The sequence below is a fragment of the Bacillus rossius genome, chromosome 1 (genome assembly GCF_032445375.1).
Source record: "Bacillus rossius redtenbacheri isolate Brsri chromosome 1, Brsri_v3, whole genome shotgun sequence".
NCBI classification, from domain to species: Eukaryota; Metazoa; Arthropoda; class Insecta; order Phasmatodea; family Bacillidae; genus Bacillus; species Bacillus rossius.
Window position 1 is genome coordinate 123,089,219 of NC_086330.1, and position 20,834 is coordinate 123,110,052.

The 20,834-nt window shown below is 36.3% G+C and overlaps 1 protein-coding gene across 3 annotated transcripts in view; it reads right to left on the reverse strand.

Annotated features, from left to right (window-relative positions):
• Nucleotides 1-134: 134 nt before the first annotated feature.
• LOC134544482 (serine-protein kinase ATM) overlaps nt 135-20,834 on the reverse strand; it is a 207,318-nt gene continuing 186,618 nt past the window's right edge. For all 3 annotated transcript variants that reach the window (XM_063388481.1, XM_063388480.1, XM_063388482.1), the window contains exons 43-48: nt 15,860-16,006; nt 15,635-15,780; nt 14,130-14,236; nt 7,683-7,797; nt 6,004-6,170; nt 135-1,625 (exon numbers count right to left, since the gene is read on the reverse strand). In XM_063388481.1, the coding sequence (XP_063244551.1) occupies nt 1,444-1,625; nt 6,004-6,170; nt 7,683-7,797; nt 14,130-14,236; nt 15,635-15,780; nt 15,860-16,006 (864 nt within the window). In that variant the 3' untranslated portion in view covers nt 135-1,443. The remainder of the gene's footprint in view (nt 1,626-6,003; nt 6,171-7,682; nt 7,798-14,129; nt 14,237-15,634; nt 15,781-15,859; nt 16,007-20,834) is intronic.

Below are 20,834 nucleotides of genomic sequence, written 5' to 3' on the forward strand. Positions count from 1 at the left end.
TTATCATCAAACCCTCCAAGTACAGAGTCCTTTCCAGATTCATTCTTTGAAGTCAGACTCCATGAACACTGAAGAATCAGGTATTAGGACAATTTTAGGATATCCAAGGTGTGTTCAAAATAAATAATGCTTAATTTGAGATTTGTTTTTTTGTAATTTAATAATAAAACTTTCAGTTAGCATTAAAATTAATGTACCGTGTTTTATTGCATAAGCGCCGCACATTTTATATTAAAATCAAGTTTGAAAAGTAGGGGTGCGACATTCATGTGAAATTAGCATCTTTTTGTTAGGTTAAGTTATTCATAAAAACAAAACCTATTCATGGAACATACTTTCATTTAAAAAGAAGAGTATACAAAAGCATGCCAAACAATTAAAATTAATAAAAACATTTTGTTCAGCTTTAAAAAGAAAAAACAAAACTGTGACGTGAACGTGAGTCGGAACGCCTAACTATCGTCGTAGTACACACTATGAGAAAGCGCGGGCTATTAAATGTAATTAATTTGGTACTAGACAGAGCGTGTGTGTTGCATGTAATTGGTGAGCTATCTGTATTGATGTTTGACTATGCACGCACACACTATACGGGAATCAACATAACCAAACATGAATGATGCCAACTGGCGCTGGCTACATTTTTAGAAGCGTACACAGCGGCAATGAAGATGAAAGAATAAAATTTATAACGTTTGAAAACATCTTTAAAAGAAAATTTACACATCAGACAACTTCGTATTTCTGTTATTTAAATAAGTGATAATATCCGAATGAATATTAGATTTCAACTTTAAAATACAGTGTTTTATACGGGAAAACTACCTACACAGCGTTCAAATCTAAAAAAAATCATCATCATCATGCAATGTTTATGTAAGAACTATTTTTTCTTCCAAATTTTGCTGTCTTAAAATAATGGTGCAACGATCATGCGATAAAACATGGTACTTGTATAAAAATACATACTTAACAAAGGAACAGGGCAGACTGAAACTTATTTTTCGAAACTTACTCCGTTAAGTACATACATCTTTGGCTTATACTACACAAATATGAAAACTCATTTGTAATCTCTAAACAGTTCATAATAATAAACTACATAAAAAAAAAAGCTCTTTTCGGCTTGACAGTAATTACCTATTAGTAGTACATATAAAAATACGATCTTTTTACATAATAAGTAAAACAAAACACCTGATAACTCTTAAATTAATTATTCAGTCAATTGAAGAACTTATACTTATATCTGGTGTAAATCATTGTTGTACTTATAATTTCTGTTTACACACGCAGGTCTTAAGTTACATTAGGGTTAACTTTTTTTTTTTTAAATATCCCTTTTATGACTGACTAAATTTATCAGTACCGCTGATGTACAGTTCTCTCAACAGGAACATGTAAACATGTAGAGCAGACAACTCTCATCTAAGATAATGTCACTTAAAGGTATGCTTGCCATCCATGGAAAAGACATGACAATCGGGCAGGGTCCCTGGCTTGTTGAAGTAGCCTGTTTACTTGACCAGGGACACTCGTAACCATTCCGTCTTCCGTTCCATTCAGCTTCTGCCGTAGCCTTAGCAGAGCACGTTCTGCTTGCATGTTGACTTCGCTCGGCGCGGCTGTCAACAAATCACACAATGTAATCACTCAACTTTCACAATTTAGTAGACTAACAGCTTTCTGGTGTTCATAAACATTCACTTGCACAATAATTTAAAAAATGGACAGTTTAGAAAGTCCATGAAAATGTAGGTAAAGAATATGTTTTTGATGCTAAAGTGTCATGCAAATGATATAATTATAAGTCCTAGATAATAAACCTGGGTCAGACTGGAAGATAGGAAAGACAGACCTGTGAGAACAATCCACACATCCACTGTCTCACAGTGCACCATACTCATTTGTTTTTCCTTTGCTGTGCTACTATAATATGCATGATAGCTAAAAATTGCATACATAATCACTTGGTAACTTCCTACTGTGGCTTATATTTCGTGGCCAAGTGGTTATGCCAAGTTTCTGTTTAAAATATGTCAATTTATTTACAGATGTTCTTAGCAAACATTCAGATTTTGCCACCTAAATACTTCTATTAAATTAATTAGTAATGTATGATTTATATAATTAATTATTGAAATATTTTTAGCTAGTCAGGTGTTACATGTTTATGTTACATTATTAGGCTACCTAAGTGTAAATGTTTACCTAAGTCTAAATGTTTGCTAAAGTAATAATCAAAACTGCAATATCTTATCCCAGGGGTAAGTGGTACATCCCTACTAGTGGAGTAAAAGGGCTCAACATTGTAGGCCTACCCAACACCATGCCAAAACTCTAGAATCTGCTTATTGAAACAAGCAGTCTCAGGGCAAAATGTTGCTGGCATATGTAGCTGTGTCACTAATGTTAGCTCACCTGTCTACAAGCCACCTCAACAAAGCTTTGATTTACAGTTCCAACCCCCAGAGTTAGAAAGAGATCTGTAGGTAACCTAGGAAGTCCAAGTCGTATTTGAGTTGCCTGGGCAGGGTTTTAATTTATTAGCGATAGACAACCCTAGGAGTAAATAACGGAATTTCATTCCTTTCGCTCAGCCAATCTAATATTAGCTGCACTACTCTCCCCCCCCCCAATTTAAGAAGTTTTTAAAAAGTTGAGATTAACAAGACCAGAAGCCAATGTGTTGCCAGCCAGCCACAAATGTTGGATCAAGACTTTCATTCCACAGGTTCCTCCCCCCCACGCCCTGCAAGCTCTCAGGACAGACTAATTCCAAGAACTCGCCTGACGCGAGCCATTTTCACCAGAGTATAGTCACGCCTCCAGGTCCGGTAGAGCCCCTTTCCCACTACCACAGCAGCCCCCACAAACACCTCCCCTCTCCAAGTTTTCCTGGGAACACTGGCCAGGGTCGGCCTCTCCCCAAGGCCACAACACTAGTCCCAAAAGTACATGGTTATGCCACCTGGCAGTAGTTTTGCGAATCACTTCCCCTGGAAGTTTGAACACCTGCCCTCTGGCATCTCCCTCAGTAACCAGTACCCCGTAGTTCCTTCCCAGGCCACCAGAGCGCTGGCATAGTCAGCTCCATAAGCCACTTGCTGCTACCAGCCACCTCGTGCGAGTCGAACTCTACTCGGTTCAGCCACACCTCCGTAGGTCGCGCTGACATCGGGCAGTACCACCAACTTCGAGATATCAAAGTCTGCTTTTCTCGACAAGCACCTCGGTAATCTTCGGAACCTTTTGGTCCGAAAGCCGAAGGGCCCCCCCCCCCCCCCCCCCTGCTTTCTTTAACATCGCCTTTTAATTACAAGTTTCTGCCGCCCCAAACTTACTGTGCACCGTGATTCGGGACTGGCTACTTCGCATCTATATCATAAGGACGCCTCTCCGTTCTTTTATTTTAAGATGTGATTAACTAGACAAGGGATGATTCCCACAGCGGTAGTGTTTAGGCGTTAGTCACTCCGTATAGATCTAACTCGTAGAAGTAATCTTGTATTAGTCATCACTAATAATGCATTTTTTTTTAAATCATGAAATGTCCACGTCGGGTCCGTGTGCTCAACGCTCTGGCAGATCCTGGAAGACATCACCCTGCTTGGTGAGTTTCTACTACCTTTACTCCCTGACCATCATCGTGACTAGAAGGCATTTTCTGCCTAATTTGCCAACTGTCTATGAATCAGTCCTGAACATATGTGTTTCGGATTTCTTCACAGACAGGGACCAAGTACCAGAGTACAAGTACCGAACAAATTTACAAGTATCGGACCAGTTTATTAGAACCAGACACATTTCAGTCTCCACGGGCCGGATGACTAAGGCCCTCTGACATGCCGTCAGCTGTTCCACTTCGTCCATCAACCTTCAAACCGCCAGCCCTTCAGTTTTTGAAAACCTTTTTGAACTAGTATTCAACCACGACGTTGCTCAGATCAGACAGCCAGAAATTTCCTGCGACTCCTTAACATGTTTATTGTTACAAACTTTATTTAAATTATGTTAAAGATCTATATAATTGTCTAATAAGGGCCGGCCCATTCTTTTAACAATGTGATTATAAATCCATGTTATATATATATTTTTGTTAATCAATTTTAATATATCCAATGTGAAAATAACCAGAAGAAAAATAAAAACAGAGGTACTAAGATCTAGACGAAATCATTATTTTGCTTTCTGAAACCAAAAGATCCACTTGTTCCCCCCCAGTCATCAGGAGAGTGAATTGTAACAAAGTTGTAACATAACTTGGGTTTACTCTGTTATGACAGGAGTGTGACAGTTTGCACCATTATTATTTACTCCAACAAAATACGTTGTTTGCCCCATTATCATGTCCATCAACATTATGTATTTACCAGCAGAAAGGTCACTCCTGTGTATGGGTTGCACCTTTAATTTGGGATCAAAAATTCTAACATTTTTACTGTTAACAGTTGTCCTCTGATAAGGGTCGCACCATATATGCCTTCACTAGTTTCATGGATACAAGTGAAGACTTTGTGTTCTGTCTAAGCTTATTGACACGTAAGAAATACAACACTGATGTTGATCCCCGGTTCTTCTTTGTTTACTATGGAGACACTGCTGTTTTTTTATATCCTTGTTTCAATTTTGTCTATTATGTGTGTGTGGTTTTTTTTTTTTACCACTTCCCTTTGCCGTAGTGAGAGAAGAAGCGGAAAGCTACTCTTCGTCAGTTCCTTCTATAAAAACTAGCACTCAAGGTTATCTGCACACTTGTACGGGGCTAGAGGAATACAAAAGATGCAATTATAACAACCAGCGATGGCTGCAGTTTTGTCACAGAATGTTCATACAAATACATTCGTAATCTCATGCAAAAACAGTAACACCTTCCAAAGTAGACATGTTAATTGTATGGTGCCAGTTCACGGGACATTTACAATTATGAGAGGGAGGAAGAACCGTCACACATGTGCACAGCACACACACTCTTTTGTTCTCTTTCTTTGGCTGGTTTAGGTCTAGATTTTACGCTGCCTGCCATGCCAGTTCAGCAACGTCACTTGCCGGCACCGACTCAGCGGGCGGCAGACAGCAGAATAACTGCACTATTCACAGATCTTCACACTAATGGCAAGATATTTTAATCAAACAAATAATAATGGGGTTACAATCATTAAAAACCAACGTAGGTTAGTTATTCACACACACATATTCAACCACAGTGCAAGATTTTTTTCCCCATCCAAAGTGAATCTTCACACTACTGGCAAGATATTTTAATCAAACAAATAATAATGGGGTTACAATCATTAAAAACCAATGTAGGTTAGTTATTCACACACACATATTCAACCACAGTGCAAGATTTTTTCCCCATCCAAAGTGAAAAACTTGCATAGGGTAGCACTATTTAAACTAAAAATTGGCATAAAATGTGCAATCCACATATGGATAAATACGGTATTTATCTTTCTTTGACCATTCTATGGAGTTTTCTCTATGACATATGCCTTTGCTAGTTTGCATTGAATGCCCACAATTATGATTTAAATCAATCTTTCCCATATCAAGAAACATTCAAAGATGTACAAATGCTTGATAGTGCTCAAATTTTTACACCATTATTTGTGTTCTCATTTAGTTTATATTAATAAAATCAAATACAGAATATGTATTATGGGCACATGAGATTTATTATTAAAATACATTTGGTTTAAAAATACTTAAGATATTGCATAGTATGAAAAATTCCTGGGACTGTTTTGCAACTAAAATACTGTTCATTTCCATGAGTTTTCCAGGTTTTGAAGACACCTGTTTGATTCCTTGAGTTTTCCCTGTTCTTTGTGACTGTGGGAATCCTGTATGATGTAATTATAGATAGTCGATGACCAAAAATAATGAGAAAGCGGGATGAGACAGGAAATAAGGATCTGGAGCATATAAAAAGGTGGGTGCTAGTACTGCGCAGCGAGTGTCAGAGGCCTCAAAGTCATAACTCGTCACATGAACACCTACCTACAGTATTGTCGTGGCTCGTGGAAGACCGTCTTTTACCCTGAATATCGGAAGCTTTGGCTGGTGTTATTGTCCACAAATACAGAGGATCGTACAGCAATACTTCAAGTATGGTATGAATAGTTTCTTGGTTCTCCCGCAATACAGACATTGTCTTCTCACATGACCTGTAGAAAATAAAGGACATGCACATAACATACATTAAAATGATAGTTTAAATCTACAGTAAAACTTAATATAAATCAAACTGTCCTGTATTTTGGAATACTATTGTAATGTAAAGATTTGTTCTCAACAAATCAATTTCAACAATCTTATAAGTAGGGCTGGGCTGATCACTAAATTTGCCGATCATTCCGATACCGATCATTTGTGCCGATGACCGGCACCGATCATTGCCGATCAGACAAATTAAGAATTATATAGCTTGTTAATGTTAAAAATAAAAATAAAATTTTTTTTTGAAAAAGATACCTTATGATAACTTACCATTTATTTAACACTTCTGACAGAAGACAATCTGTTCATTGGTTTTTACAAATGAACAATAATATAATGTAAGCTAAGTATTTCCTATTACTAGACCTTCCCACCCCACAAACCAAAGTATCCATACGACACTTTTCACAGGTCTTGAAAATAAGTGCTTTATAATATCTACAAAAGATTTTCCAAATAAATAACTAAACGCTACTGCAATACTAAGAGTGCAACACAATATGCAATACACAAATTCAGTGACACACATGGTAATTCTTGATGAATTGTTTTGAAAATAAACAGTATATCATGTGTTGATATTTAAGATTTACTTTGTTAACCAATGCACACAAAACATTAACACTTGACAACTCTTTGTGGGTTAGTTTCAAAATAAATATTTAGTTTTTGTCTAAATAATGCAGTGCAGATCTTGCAGTATGTAAAAGCACCAAGCCTAAATAAAAAAATTTGAAAAAATCAGAAATATTTGCTTGTTTGTTTTATTTTACAAACAACTTTATGCAACAGAACAATTTTCAATAAAATTTTAACTTGAGAAACGTAAAATACAAAACAATCCGATCGTAAGAAAACATTATCAAACGGGTATATTCAGTTCAAAGATTAATGAATGCACAAAATATGAGATCAGTGCCTTGGTAAAGCGCGTGCACAATTTTCATTGCTAGTTTGCGCCGCTAGTCTCGCTTGGTGCTGGCCATAGATGCTACTAGCGAAGTGCACAGTCTTCTTGATACTATCCATATCTATGGTGCGATAAAGTTATTTTCTTACGTTTGCAAAGGTAAACAATGAACGTTTTTCAAAATAAAAGCATTAAAACGTAGTTTATAAGGAGGAATATAAAAACACATTTGTGAATTTTAGGCCTTTTCCGCTTCGTAAAAACGTATGAAACGGGAAATTAATGATTTTATAAGAGTATGTTCCGGGAAAGTAAACCATTTTAAATGTAGTACTTTTGGCGGGACCAAAATTAATCGGCGTATGACACGGGAAAAGTATCATCGAGGTTCTACTGTAGTATGTAATGATCGGCGTTTGGTGATCGGTACCGATGCCGATGTGTTAAAATCGGCCGATTATTGTGATCGGTGATCGGCATCGGCCCAGCCCTACTTATAAGTTTTATTGGTTGCAACACTTGTAAAACATATTTTATGACATTTAATTACCTTCTAAATACTCCTTCGATTCCTGAAACACCCATTCCATCCACTATATCTCTTGTCAGTCTGAAAGGAACTGTTTCTGCAGTGGGCAGAACCTTTCCTTGTTCAAATGCAACACCTGTAAAAAATGTACAGTCAGTAATTAATGACACTGAAAATCTGCATGTTATAAATGCTTGAGATGGATTCAACAAGGGAGAGTCACTTGTTTATAAGACAACTATCTTATTCCAGGAGTGCGTACGTGCTGGTGTGTGTGTTCAAGTGCGTATGAGTGTGTTTGCGGGAGTGTGTGCATGCACACATGTTTTTATTTCGACACGTGGTAAAAACATGACAGAAATAGTGGAATGAGGGAAAGAATACTAAAGGTATGATAATTTAAAAAATGATATTTCTCTATTATTAGAGTGAGGTTCTTTTCCTCTAGTAGCATGTGCACATGTATTTTTTATTTAAATAATGATTTTATAACTTATTAATTGTTGAATTAATTCAATACTTTATCCAATTTAAAATTTATTTGCACTTTTAAAATAGGTCACATTTTAAAGTTATGTTTTGTGGTTCAGTTTTGTTTTTTATTTTTGTAATTAATGTATTTTTTTTAATCATAAGGGATAGTATGGTTAGAATACTGCACTTTCAATTTCTTTTGTGAGTGTATAATTCCTGAAACACTTATTGTGATTGTGTAAATGATAAAAAAAAAGAAGGAAATATAATAATAAATATATCCACGCAGTGTAATATTTATGCTACACCAGTAACAAACAAGTAGTTGTTTAAGATTCTTTCAAATAGACCTGAGACAATCTCTGTAACTTCTGCTGCCCAGAAATCTGAATAATGGTTGACATAATTAAAGCATCATTAACTAAAAATAAAACTGTGAGTAATGTTTAAAATCAATTAAATTAGTTAATAGCCATTGTAATAAATAAATTAAAAAATTAATGCACAAGCAAGTATAAAGAGTTGTTTTTAATGAAGCACATTTAGAGGAACATGTAAAACAGCATTTTGACATTAAATTTTTAATGAATAGTTTTTACAAAACCAATCCCCTGGGTTTTTAAGTTTATGGACATTCTATCTCCCTTTGCAAACAAATCTAATATTTCTGTGATTTCTATTAGTTTTCAAATTTTTAGCATATTATAGCAGTAAACAGAAATTTTAGAATAGTTGAGCATTTATAATATTTTGTATTTTCAAGTACCTCAATGTTCACAGAAAATAATGTAGTTAGAAAAAAAAAAGAATACAGAAAGGGTTTTACAACACATTGTTTTTTATGCGTTGAGACTTACCGGTCCGTGGGTAAGATGTTAGCTGGCTTGGTCACAGACCAGGTGCTCATTAAGTTTAGTCATGCGAGGGTGTTGGGATCAAACCCAATTGTGATGCACAACCATGGACTCAGTGGTTCACGGTGACGACACGTACTGTCATAATTGGTCACTCTTGGTGCTGCAGTGTGAAAAGCTTTAAAACGAGAGCCTATCACTGTTGCCTGATGTGCTTCACCATGTACCTATCAATACACTTACCAGTACTGCTAGACAGTATTGCGTACTGTAGGGCCTAGTTTATAAATCATGCAAGATCGCAAGACGCGAAATGTTCAGCAACCACATTTTAGAGTATCAGGTAATAAACTACGCAAGGCGCAGTAGCGCAATGCAAGTACTGCTCAAATTCCAACTTTATCACATTTTCGCTTGCGTTTCTGACAGCGGTATTGGAACAGAAGGGTGTGTTCTGCAAACTGATAGAGATCGGACATTTAGTGCGTAGATGCTCACTGTGTTATGTTTATTATATATGTAACTTTTCACCAGTTAAACTCTGATATAGTGTAAGAAGAAAACACTTTAAAATCAAATTATTATTACCATATTTTGTTTTCGTACCTTATAAATAGGGAAGGGAATTTTTTGCGGTCGCGAATTATTCGCGAATTCTGAGGCAAAATGCGAAATATAGCATAGTCACGAAAAATAGCAAAACTTGCACATTATTGTTAATAAAACAGTTTTAAACAGACACTTAATTACAAACCGTGGTATTTGATGGCAAATGCAACAGGGTAGTAAAATAACAATGCGAACGGTGTGGAAAAACGGGATTATCTACTGTGGAACCTCGCTACTACGAGACCTTCGAAGTTACGACAGTTTTGTAATGCACCGTCAGTTTTGACTACGTAAATCATACTGGTAATTAGGAGTGCTTCTTTGTCGGTCCTCTCGTAAGTACGATGATTTGAATGGCATCTCCAAAGAAAGAAAAAAAAATTTCACGTAGTATAAACAGCCAGCAAGAGGAGCGATTTGGGAGGGGGGGGGGGGTTGCGCGTGGCGCGTAGCTACTCTCCCTCCTCGTTCTGTGGTCACGTCGCGTCGGCGGACTGGGAATCTAGCAAGTTGAAGAGGGAGGGACGAAGAAGGAAATGCGGGGGGGGGGGGGGGGGAAGAGAGACTGGTGACAAACAACATGCTCTATCTGCGTTTAGCGCTATCACTTGAAGGAGACAAGTTTCCCTTCCCCTTCGCTTTCCATGCCCCCCCCCCCCGGACAGTTTCTATGTGTGAGCGGTTGTGACCATATCTCTTCCTCCGACATAAGCAATTTTCTTGTCCATCTTGACAGGTTTTCGTGACTCATGAAGCTTATATTCCTCTTAGGCCTACTACCTGCATCAACAAAATTGTTTTCCCGTGCGTTATCCCATGCTTTTAATGACAATATTTCATGCATGACACTGCAACCATTTTTTAGCAATTTGTGCATGTATTGTAGCAATCCATCCTTGAATTGTGGAAAATTTCTAGTCTTATCGCAACAGCGTATGAGCTGTGCCATACTACGACATCCACTACACACGCTGGTATTTCCTTTAAGAAACAGCTTCAGCTTACGCAGCGAGGATAGTGGATAGTAGACATCCTTCCCTCCTCCCCTCCCTCTTTCCCCACCCATTTTTCTCCCATTCACCTCCTCTCCTTGTTCATGCAGGGCACGGTGATTATTTTAGCTGCGTCTCTGAGCGCGGCCATTAAGTCGAACCATTTCATTCGTGATTAAAAAAAAAACCGTCGTAGATAAAAAAAATTTCATAGAGACCTTTTGAATTCGTAATTTAATTTGCTACAACTTTTATTCTATCCGATTTTTCACTAAAGTGCACCGTTTTCGAGATATTGTGTGAAATTGAAACATTTTTGGAAAATTCAGGAATCTAACTTAGAATTAAATTTTCTATATTCGGTTATTACGAGTACTCGTAGTTACAAGGATTTCTCTCGCTATTGTCAACTCTCGTAATAGCAAGGTTTCACTGTATTTATGTAACGGCCAGGGGGAGGGGGGGATGATGCAGATCGACTTGGCCAAGCGTGACTTGATAGAGAAGAGGGCAATAGTGACAAAGAGAGATGCAGGTGGTTGGAATGCAGACAGGATGACGTCACTGTGTTGCTAGGCGAATATCTTAAGGGCTGCTCTACTCTAAAAATAGCTTTCCCTCCCTCATAGTCAACACACTTCACTACACCCTCGCAACCCATCTCGGAAGTAAAATGACCTTCGCAGTGCGCACCTGCCCGACAGCAGTCACGGTAAAACTTGCCTAGCGCACGTACATATGTAGATGTAAATAAACAAATTGTCTTGTACTGCTGGCAAATATCGGTAATTTGATCATGGTGAATTCAAAACATTCCAAAGGTGTTTTGAAGTGAGAGTAGGTATCGAAAATGCCGAACAATAAATTAAGTGCTCGCGACAGGGCATTTCAATATCAGAAAAACGGATTCTATTGCTCGGATAGCCGCACTGTAATGTGCAAATTTTGCAAGTGCCAGGTTGCGTGGGAGCATAAAGATTCTATAGAAAAACACCTAAAATCTGCCAAGCACATCAGTGCACAAAAAGGTGGCCCTGAAGCAAAACTACAGATTTCGATCGCTACATGCTTCAGTAGTGCGGAAAGGAAGGAAAAAACGGCTGAATACTTCGGCATTTTCTGAAAGCAAATATTCCGCTAAAAAAACTTGAAAATCCTGATCTGAAAGATTTCATGAACGAGTTTGTTGAAGGCGCTGGTGATATTCCTTGTCTAAGAGTACTAAAAGAAAAGCATCTTCTATCAATGCAGCAAGAGAGAGATGATGTAGTAAGAGAAAAGGTGAAAGACAAACTGTTAGTAATTCTGTGTGATGAAACTACGGACTCAAGAGGAAGCTGTGTATTTGTTGTGCTATTTAAAGTAATTGATAGCAGTGACAAAATTGATACTATTGTTGGTGATGTCCATACTCTGGAAACAGCCAATGCCAAAAACTGCTTCAGGGCTATTTTGGATTCCCTAAAGAAGTACAATATTTTTGACAACGTGTTAGCACTTGTTTCAGACTCGATACATGGCAAAGTGTTTTGACACACTAAAAGACATCATGGCCAACCATGTGCTTATTGTGCAGTGCTGGGCTCACAAGCTCAATTTAGTTGTAAATGAGCTTGGAAAAAACCTCCCTGAGCTTCAGAAGGCTCTTGCCAAAGTAAAGTCAGCATTTTTAAACACACGCAAGAGATAACATTTGTTTAAGAAGTTCCTGGATGAAAAGTTCCCAGGTGAGGACATTCCCCTGTTTCCAATGCCAGTGTTGACAAGGTGGTCTTCCTGGTACGACTCCGCCTCCTACCTCGCCGACAATCTTGAGGCCATTGTTGAATTTTTGACCAGTGATGAAATTTCCTGTATCAACAACACTGGAGTAGAGTACTTCTCTACTGCATCAAGGAATGATGTTAAGTGTGTGAAAATCCAGGCAGTTTTTGTAAAAGAAGTGTGTGAGGCTACTGTACACCTTATCAAGAACCTTGGAAGGGTCATCATATCCTTGCAGTCACACACTCAGTGGTGAAATCCACAAAATAGAGCAGGTTTTGCAGCTTGCTACAAGTGGAAACTTTGGGCAGAAAGTAAATGAGTTCTTGATTGCTTGTGAAAAAACGGTCTTCAAAGGGAAAATCACATCTGCCTTGGTGACAGCAGCATCACATGCATCAACAAAACTCCTGTCATTAAGGCAGGTGATCCTTCTCATAAATTTTATCAAAATGTTGCTGTATTTGATCCCTCAGAAATTGTGCTCGAAAGCATCTCTCCCAAACTCGGCAAAAAGTTGAAAAAGCTGTTCTTGCTCTCCAAGCTCTGTGAAGACATTTTACTTCAGGGGTACAAGGAGCTGTAGTTCCTTGTGCAAACAAAGTTGAGTGAAAACCAAACTGTTGACATTTTTTCACTCCTTATGGCGGTTTCAGTGAACCATCCTGACTTTGCTCGTGCTGCTTTGCAGTCTGTTTGGGTACCATGTGCTAACGTTGACTGTGAAAGGTTTTTTTCTAACTACAACAACATTCTAAGTGATAGGCATCATCGTTTGAAACAAGAAAATGTTGAAATGTTCACTGCAATTTATTTTGAAAGTTTAACTTCGCTGTTTCCTCAAACATAGACATTATGTTAAAGATAAAATATTATTTGCCAAGTGTTTCTGTGAATTACATTGTTTTTACAAGTATTTGCTAAGGGTTGTCTGTGTATTTTTTAAACTTTTTTTTTTTTTTTTTAGTAATTATTTGCAATAACTGAAATGTTATTGTATTTGCTAAGTTTTCATATGTATTATGTTGTTTCCTCAGTTAAAAAAAACACTTCCCCATTTATTAATTCACTTAATTGGAAGCATCAGAAGGTTAAAATTGTTTATACATCACGAGAAAACTATTGTGGAATCATTAAAACACTTAATATGAAAACACCAATTTTCCCTTCCTGAAAGTATCGCTTTCTGGGTTTGAAAATACCGCTTTATGCCACTTGAAAGTATCGAAAAATTCCCTTCCCTACTTATAAACAATCATGATTTACTTGCACTGGTAACGCAGTGTGTTGTTGTGTAGTTTATAAACTCGGCCTTCCACTGGCAAGTCGGGCAAGCTACATCGACAGTTTGCCGCGATCATGCTGTCTACATCCACTATCAGTGTGCACTTGGCACGGGTGCAGGAGATCCAACATATCCTCACAGCCATCACTAAACTTGCGTGACCAATCAGCTAACATCTACACATGCTTTCCTCCAAACGTAAGCACTCATTCTTTGATGAATCTCCACTGGCTCAGCTGTTAAAACTGATTATTGCACACTAAATTCGCTTAGATGGGTTTTGCAACAGATATTTTTTTTTTACAGTAATACTATGCATCTACTAACGAGATCCACAGAAGCAATGCAGAGCTTCATTCTAGTGATCAAATTCCTAACTTCAATAATCAATTTTTTTCAATATGATGGGGTTTCATTTGAACAAGTCTTGTAAACTATGCACCTCAACCATAAAAACAACAATTAAAAAACAACTGCAAATGTACCTTACCAAAGTCAATATGAATAACTTCTGCAGTGGTGCTGTCAATCAAGATGTTGCTGACGTGTCTGTCACCCAAACCAAGTATATAACCAACCATAGATGATGTGGCAACACTGAAAAGCAAAAAAAAAAATTACCATGATAGTTGAGTTGGTACAACTGAAGCATTCTTTAGCATGCCAGGGGTGATGGTACGGGTCGCATATTCGGGACCACTAGCCAGGCTGGATTGGGATTAGCTATCTTGCACATTCATAGAACGTCAATACACTTTTAACAGGAATACCAAAGTAAAATTAATATACAGTACAAAGGTATTCAAAACACTATGTTCTATAGAGAAATATAAATTACAGACATGTATTACTGTTTAATACTGTTTGATATTACATGTCAAGCCCCATTTAAGAGAGAAAGTAATAAGGCTTTACTTAGGAGAGAACTCGACATAACACTGGTGGAGGCTGGAGGCGCCATTAGAAGAAGTAAACATAATTTCAATGGCTTATAAATTGATAGTCACAATCAATCTACTACCATGTCATACAGTAGCAGCTTACTTGTTGTATGTATCTATGATGAAACAGATGTTGCAACTCAAAAATATATGAAAAAAAAATAAATAATGGTTTAAGATTCCAAATGAAAATAGCAGATATTGTGTTTATAATAGCTGAACTACAGTACAATTTACCTGGCTGCTGTAAACAATGAACATTTGTGAATAATTAGGGTTCAAATATGTAAATATGAGCTCATTTAGTCACTAATTTCTAATAATCACTAATCACAGCATTTAAGGAAAAAAATTCAACTTTTTCATGAGATTTTTTTCATTGGATTTCATGGTACTTTGCAGCTCGCAAAAATTTCTGGATCAAAATGTTGAGTAACAGGTTGTGGAAATAAGCGAACAGGAACTGAAATGAAATTTTGGGTGGTTAGGTTATTAAGCTAGGTTAGCTGCATAATTAAAATCATAATTTCTGATTTCGTAGTTAACATATTCTAACAAACATATCCCCATATAATTACTGTAGTTGACTAACTTAACCTTCCTTTTAATTTAGTACTGTCTAACTTTTTCAGAAGTTGTTACATGATGTGAAAATATTTTTTAGTGGATATTAATCCTCATTCTTACTTTTCGATTTAAATTTTTGTATTCCAGAATAATTTGATATTTGTATTTGTATTCAACTGGAACTAAAAAACTGGTATTCGCACAAGCCTAATAAGTAGTGATCAATGAAGAAAAAAATTATAGCATAACAGCTAACAGCATTATTTATTTATTAAAGTTGTATAAGAACAAATAGACAAACAGGTACAAGGATATGAATGCATGACTGCAAAGTAGAGAATAATTACACACATGTTCATTAAGATCTTTTCCCATACTGCGTATCTAAATTATGCATTTACATTCAATATTTAATATACCAGCTCTAAATGACCAGAGAATTATTTTGACACTCAAACAGTTCAAAAATTGAAAATGATGCACTAACCTGTGAACATAGGCCTGTCGTCTTTCAAACCAGGTCGCCGGTGTTCGGAATTTCTCAAGGAAGAAATGGTGGAACGCTGGGCGGAGTCGCTTGCAAACTTCTTTGTAGACCCTAAACTTTTCTTCGCTAGATGCTTTAGCAACTTCCTGTGAGCACCAAACACACACCTGATCACCTGACCCCAACGACAATGTACAATAACACCGCTGCGACCGGCTTACATACTATAATCTTGTTGCGACACTGCACGGGGGACCAGTCACTTGGGTAGTACCGAGTGTGGTAGTTGTTCGGCTCTGCCAGGTGGTGGTACAAGGGCTGCGTGTTCTCGCACCACTCGATCAGCCCACTGCACTGAGACAGTGGCACCACCTGCACAAACAAGATCCTTTCCCTTAAAGACATCTGCTTCTGTTTGTGCTGATAATCAAGTTGCAGTCGGTACGTAAAATTGTAACAGACATTTTTTCCACAACAATCCTACACAAGTAAAACTTGCTACTACTATGTACCCAAACACCGTTATCTAATGAATTAATCAAAGGTTAACGTCTCTTATGATCTCCGAGACTGTGAGAAGTGATGAAATAAGAATGGAGCATTGACAAAATTATGGGGTAGGGGAAATGAAAAAACCCTGACAAAAGTTACCAGATTACAGGAAAGTCCGCCATGTTTATCATTATGTACTCTGATATTTGGAAACATTTGCTTTTAACTTTTAAGGCTTTTGTAAGAACTTTAAATCCTTTAAAACCCCTTTTAATATTTATTCAAATACATGTATACCCATTAGTTACATTATGCTGGCTGCCTTTTATTTTTAAAATTTTTAAGTATCATTAATTTTAAATGTGTATTTTTATTGTATTCTATTGACTCTGTGAAGGTAGAAATTTCATTTCACAGAAGTCTAATGCTTTACCATTATAATATATTAAATTTTTATTTTGTCTTTGCATTGTTCTTAGCTATGCACGCCAAATTAGGCTATGTTATTTCTTAGCCAAAGGCTAACCATACATTTATAAAAATTTGTAATGTAATTCAATATGAGATTTATTCCGAGCTAGTGAAAAACCTAATTACTATTGTATGTATTTATGTATTCATCAATTTAAACATGAGTAAATTAATTTATATAATGTGTAATAGAGAAATTAGTGTAAATGATTCAAAACTGTAATGAGGGTGCTGATTGGCCAGCTAGTTAGACAACGAAGTATGAAGACGATCGAGTTTTGTCTATGTTTTGACGTCGAAGGCCAAGAACAGAATGTTTGAATGGAAGGAAAGAATGTTCAGTTCGAGACACAACAGGGGCAATACGTAGTAGTCTTCAATTCTTGAAACTCTACTCATCAAATATGATAATACAGTGCAACCTTAATATAACAAGCCTCAATATAACGAATTCCTTGATTTAACAAATTTTTCTAAATCCCCTAGAACTGCCCGTAAGAGCTAATGCAATATATATCTTTACATTACGAATACATTTTATGAAAAACCTCTTTATAACAAATTTTTAATCCTTGCAGAATATAGATAGGAAGTATTATTTACCTCGATTTAACTAATTTTTTCAACTTATAACCTTTACATAACGTATCCTATCAATTATTCCCACTTAAGTTCACAAAATTCTTCGTAAGACAGTCATTGTTGTTTGATGCTAAGGAATGTAAACACTGCTGTTTGTAATTGTTGTTAGTTTTAAAGTTGCAATGGCTGAGAAACGAAAAAGGTGTTCCTTAACTGTAGACGAGAATCCTACAAAGGAAAAAACAAACATCGTTAAAAAGTACGAAATTCCCACAAGTACATTGGCCACATTTCTAAAATTTAAAGATAAATTTTCCGAAGAAAGTGGGTTGCGTGCAAACGGTAAACAATTGAAATTATGTGAATACACGGACGTAGAGGAATGTGTTTTGAAATGGTTAAAACAGAGCCGGGACAAAAGCGTGGCAATTGGAGGCCCTATTCTTCAGGAAAAAGCTCAACAGTTCGTAGTAGTATTGGGACATGCACAGTTCCGTGCTAGCAACGGGAGGCTTCAAAATTTAAAAAAGAAATAAGATTATTTTTCGAAAAATATGTGGTGAAAGTGCAGAAGTAAATGAAGAAGTATGTGATGAGTGGAAAGAATAACTTGCAGAGCAGACTGAGGGATATGACCTCGAAGATATCTTTAATGCCAATGAAACAGGACTTTTCTACAAATGTTTACCCGAAAAAACCTTATCATTCAAAGGCGATAAGTTTCATGGCGGGAAAAACAGCAAACTTCGTTTAACAGTGTTGCTAGGGACAAACTGTACCGGGACATACAAACTTAAGCCACTCATCATTGGAAAATACAAAAAACCACAATGTTTTAAAAATTTTAATAATTTGCCAACAGATTACACATCAAACACTAAGGCTTGGCTGACATGTGATGCTTTTAAGAATTGGCTTAAAAGTCTTGATAAGGAGCTGAAAAAAAGAAAAGAAAATTCTTATGTTCGTCGATTATTGTACTGCACATGGAGACATTCCTAATCTGACAAACATAAAAATAAAGTACTTGCCTGCAAACACCACTTCGAAACTTCAACCACTAGACCAAGGCATCATTCAAAGCTTCAAAATGCACTACAGGAAGGAAGTTGTCAGACAGTATCTTGCTGATATTGAACACTAAATGCCAACTACAATTGACGTGTTACAAGCCATATGGATGATTGCCAAGGATTAGAATCAAGTCAGTGAAAAAAAAAAACCATCACAAACTGCTGCATGTGATGAGAAGGATGACTTGCCACTCGCAGAACTTGCTAAGACTGGCCAAGAGTTCAAGAAGAATGAATTCAATCTTCAAGAGTCTGAGTTCGAAGAGTTTGTTACCTCAGATGATAATTTAGCCATCTGTGGAGAACTCACTGATGCTGAAATTGTCACATCTGTATTGCCAGTTGCTAATGAAGAAGCGGAAGAAAGTGAGGAAAAAGAGAATAAAATTAACCAACGTGATTTTACAATAAAAGATGCTTGTAACGCTCTAGATGTAATAAAATGTGTATTTTTTTTTTTTTTTAAAAAGGTGGTCTAAGTGACGGTGCAGTCAAATCCATCACGGAATTGGATTGTGCTTTGGATGTGATAACTAACACTGTTGGTAAGCAGACCACAATTTGTGACTTTTTCTCTAATCAAGATTAACAAAATGACGACTAAGCTACCATAACTACACTGTTTCTATGTTTATATTTATATATTTATATGTAAATATTTTTATTGATTGTGATTTCCATTTTGACAAAAATTTGTGTTAACTCTTTTGAAATAAAAAAATTGTTACCTCGTTAAAACGAATCATAGTCCAACCTTTCCTCAATATAACAAACCTTATTGTAACCTGTAACGTATTACTTGGTATAACAAATATTTTCTAATTCTCTTCAGTTTCGTTAAATCGAAGTTGCACTGTATGAAGATATGCCATATCTTATAACTGAAACATTACGATGATAGTTGAATGACTATTTAAGAAGATAGTGTTATGCGGGGTTTGAAAAAAAAAATCATTAAAAAAACACAGGTGTTTTGGTTTAAAACAGTTTTTTTTTGTTTGAACCAGGTTTTTTTATTACATTAGTTATTTCGGTTCTCAGCACTTTCAAATGAAAGCCATACAACATCCTGCTTTCCACCACTCATTTTGAACCAGAAAAGTTATGACATCAAAGAAATGAAATCCATCAAATCTGCACATCTGACTGGGACTTAACCACAGAAAGGGTATTTCCCTACAGGAGGAGGATTCTCCATAGAATGGGTGTTTCCCACAGAACTGGGATTAACATATGTAGTTGGTGATTTCCCACAAAATAGGATCTTTTTTTTTACATAAATTTATTTATTTCCTTTTTTTTAAACTTTTAACTACAATTTACTAATTAATTTAATTTTAGAGGAGTATTTAGCTCGATATAATTAACATTTTATTCAGATAATTTAAAATATAAACTCCTGATTCGTAAATATTTGTTCCTGTATCACAAGAAACATTAATGAGCATACTATTGTTATTAGAGTGGAATTAGACCTTTCATTAAAATTTATTAAGATATTCTATTTAAAAATACATTTTAAAAAATCATTTGATTTTTTTAGAAAAACCACTTGATTTAAATCATGGTTTAAACCATTGTGGTTTAAATCAGCCAACCCTGGTTCTAAGTAAAACATTTTTTTTTTGTCAGTCACTACGATGATAACGTCTAGAAGTTGTAAACACCGTTAGAACAAGTCACTTCAGCCTGAAGGAACGTATTTATTTCAGTAAGTGTTATTAGAAAATATATGACGGCTCAATCTGAATTTAAGATGGAAATTAGTTACAAAGAAGAAGCTTTCTGTAACAAATTTATCGCTATCGACGAGTTACGACGAAGATGAAATATTAATGCACTGCTGTACAATTGGTGCTGAATGAAACACACTAAGAATGAAGTCTGGTTGTGAAAGAGACCAATACTACAAGAAGTATAAGACGACGACTTCTATTAATTTTGACGTGGAATTGTGACAAAGACATACACAGCATTCACCTTGTGTATGAAGATGGTGTATGTGATGGTAGTTGTTCCGGGAAACCAAAGAATTAAAGATCTATAACGATCCGGAGTATTTGCTACTACTGAAGGTGAAGTCATACATATGAGCTGTTCCATTGTACATGAGCCCAACTGAGCTAGAAGAACCAGATGAGTTATTGGTGCCGAAGACAAAGCAGAGGGAGGAACCAGTATTGTGTGCCCAGCAGACCCAGAGAAATCCAGATCCATGGCCGTTGCAGTCGATGATGCTGAAGAAAGTTCTGAGTACAATAGTTCCCATCTAGAAAGTCTACTAGCCTTCGGACAGCCAAGGTATTTTGAATAATAGAAAGGTTGTTTATTAACTGAATTGATAAGTCATCATCAGGACTGTTTTGACTTATAACTTCATTTTAACTATAACATTTGTATATGTTCTGTTTTTAATAGTCTATTGCTCTTACTTTTTTTGCGACACATCTATAGGTTAGTATCTATCGGTGGCTACACATTAAAATCACACATGAACACAAGTTTAAATTTAATGACCATATATACATATTAATAATTTCTTTAGTTTGTCTAAATTGTATGTTCTACTTCATGTAAACCAG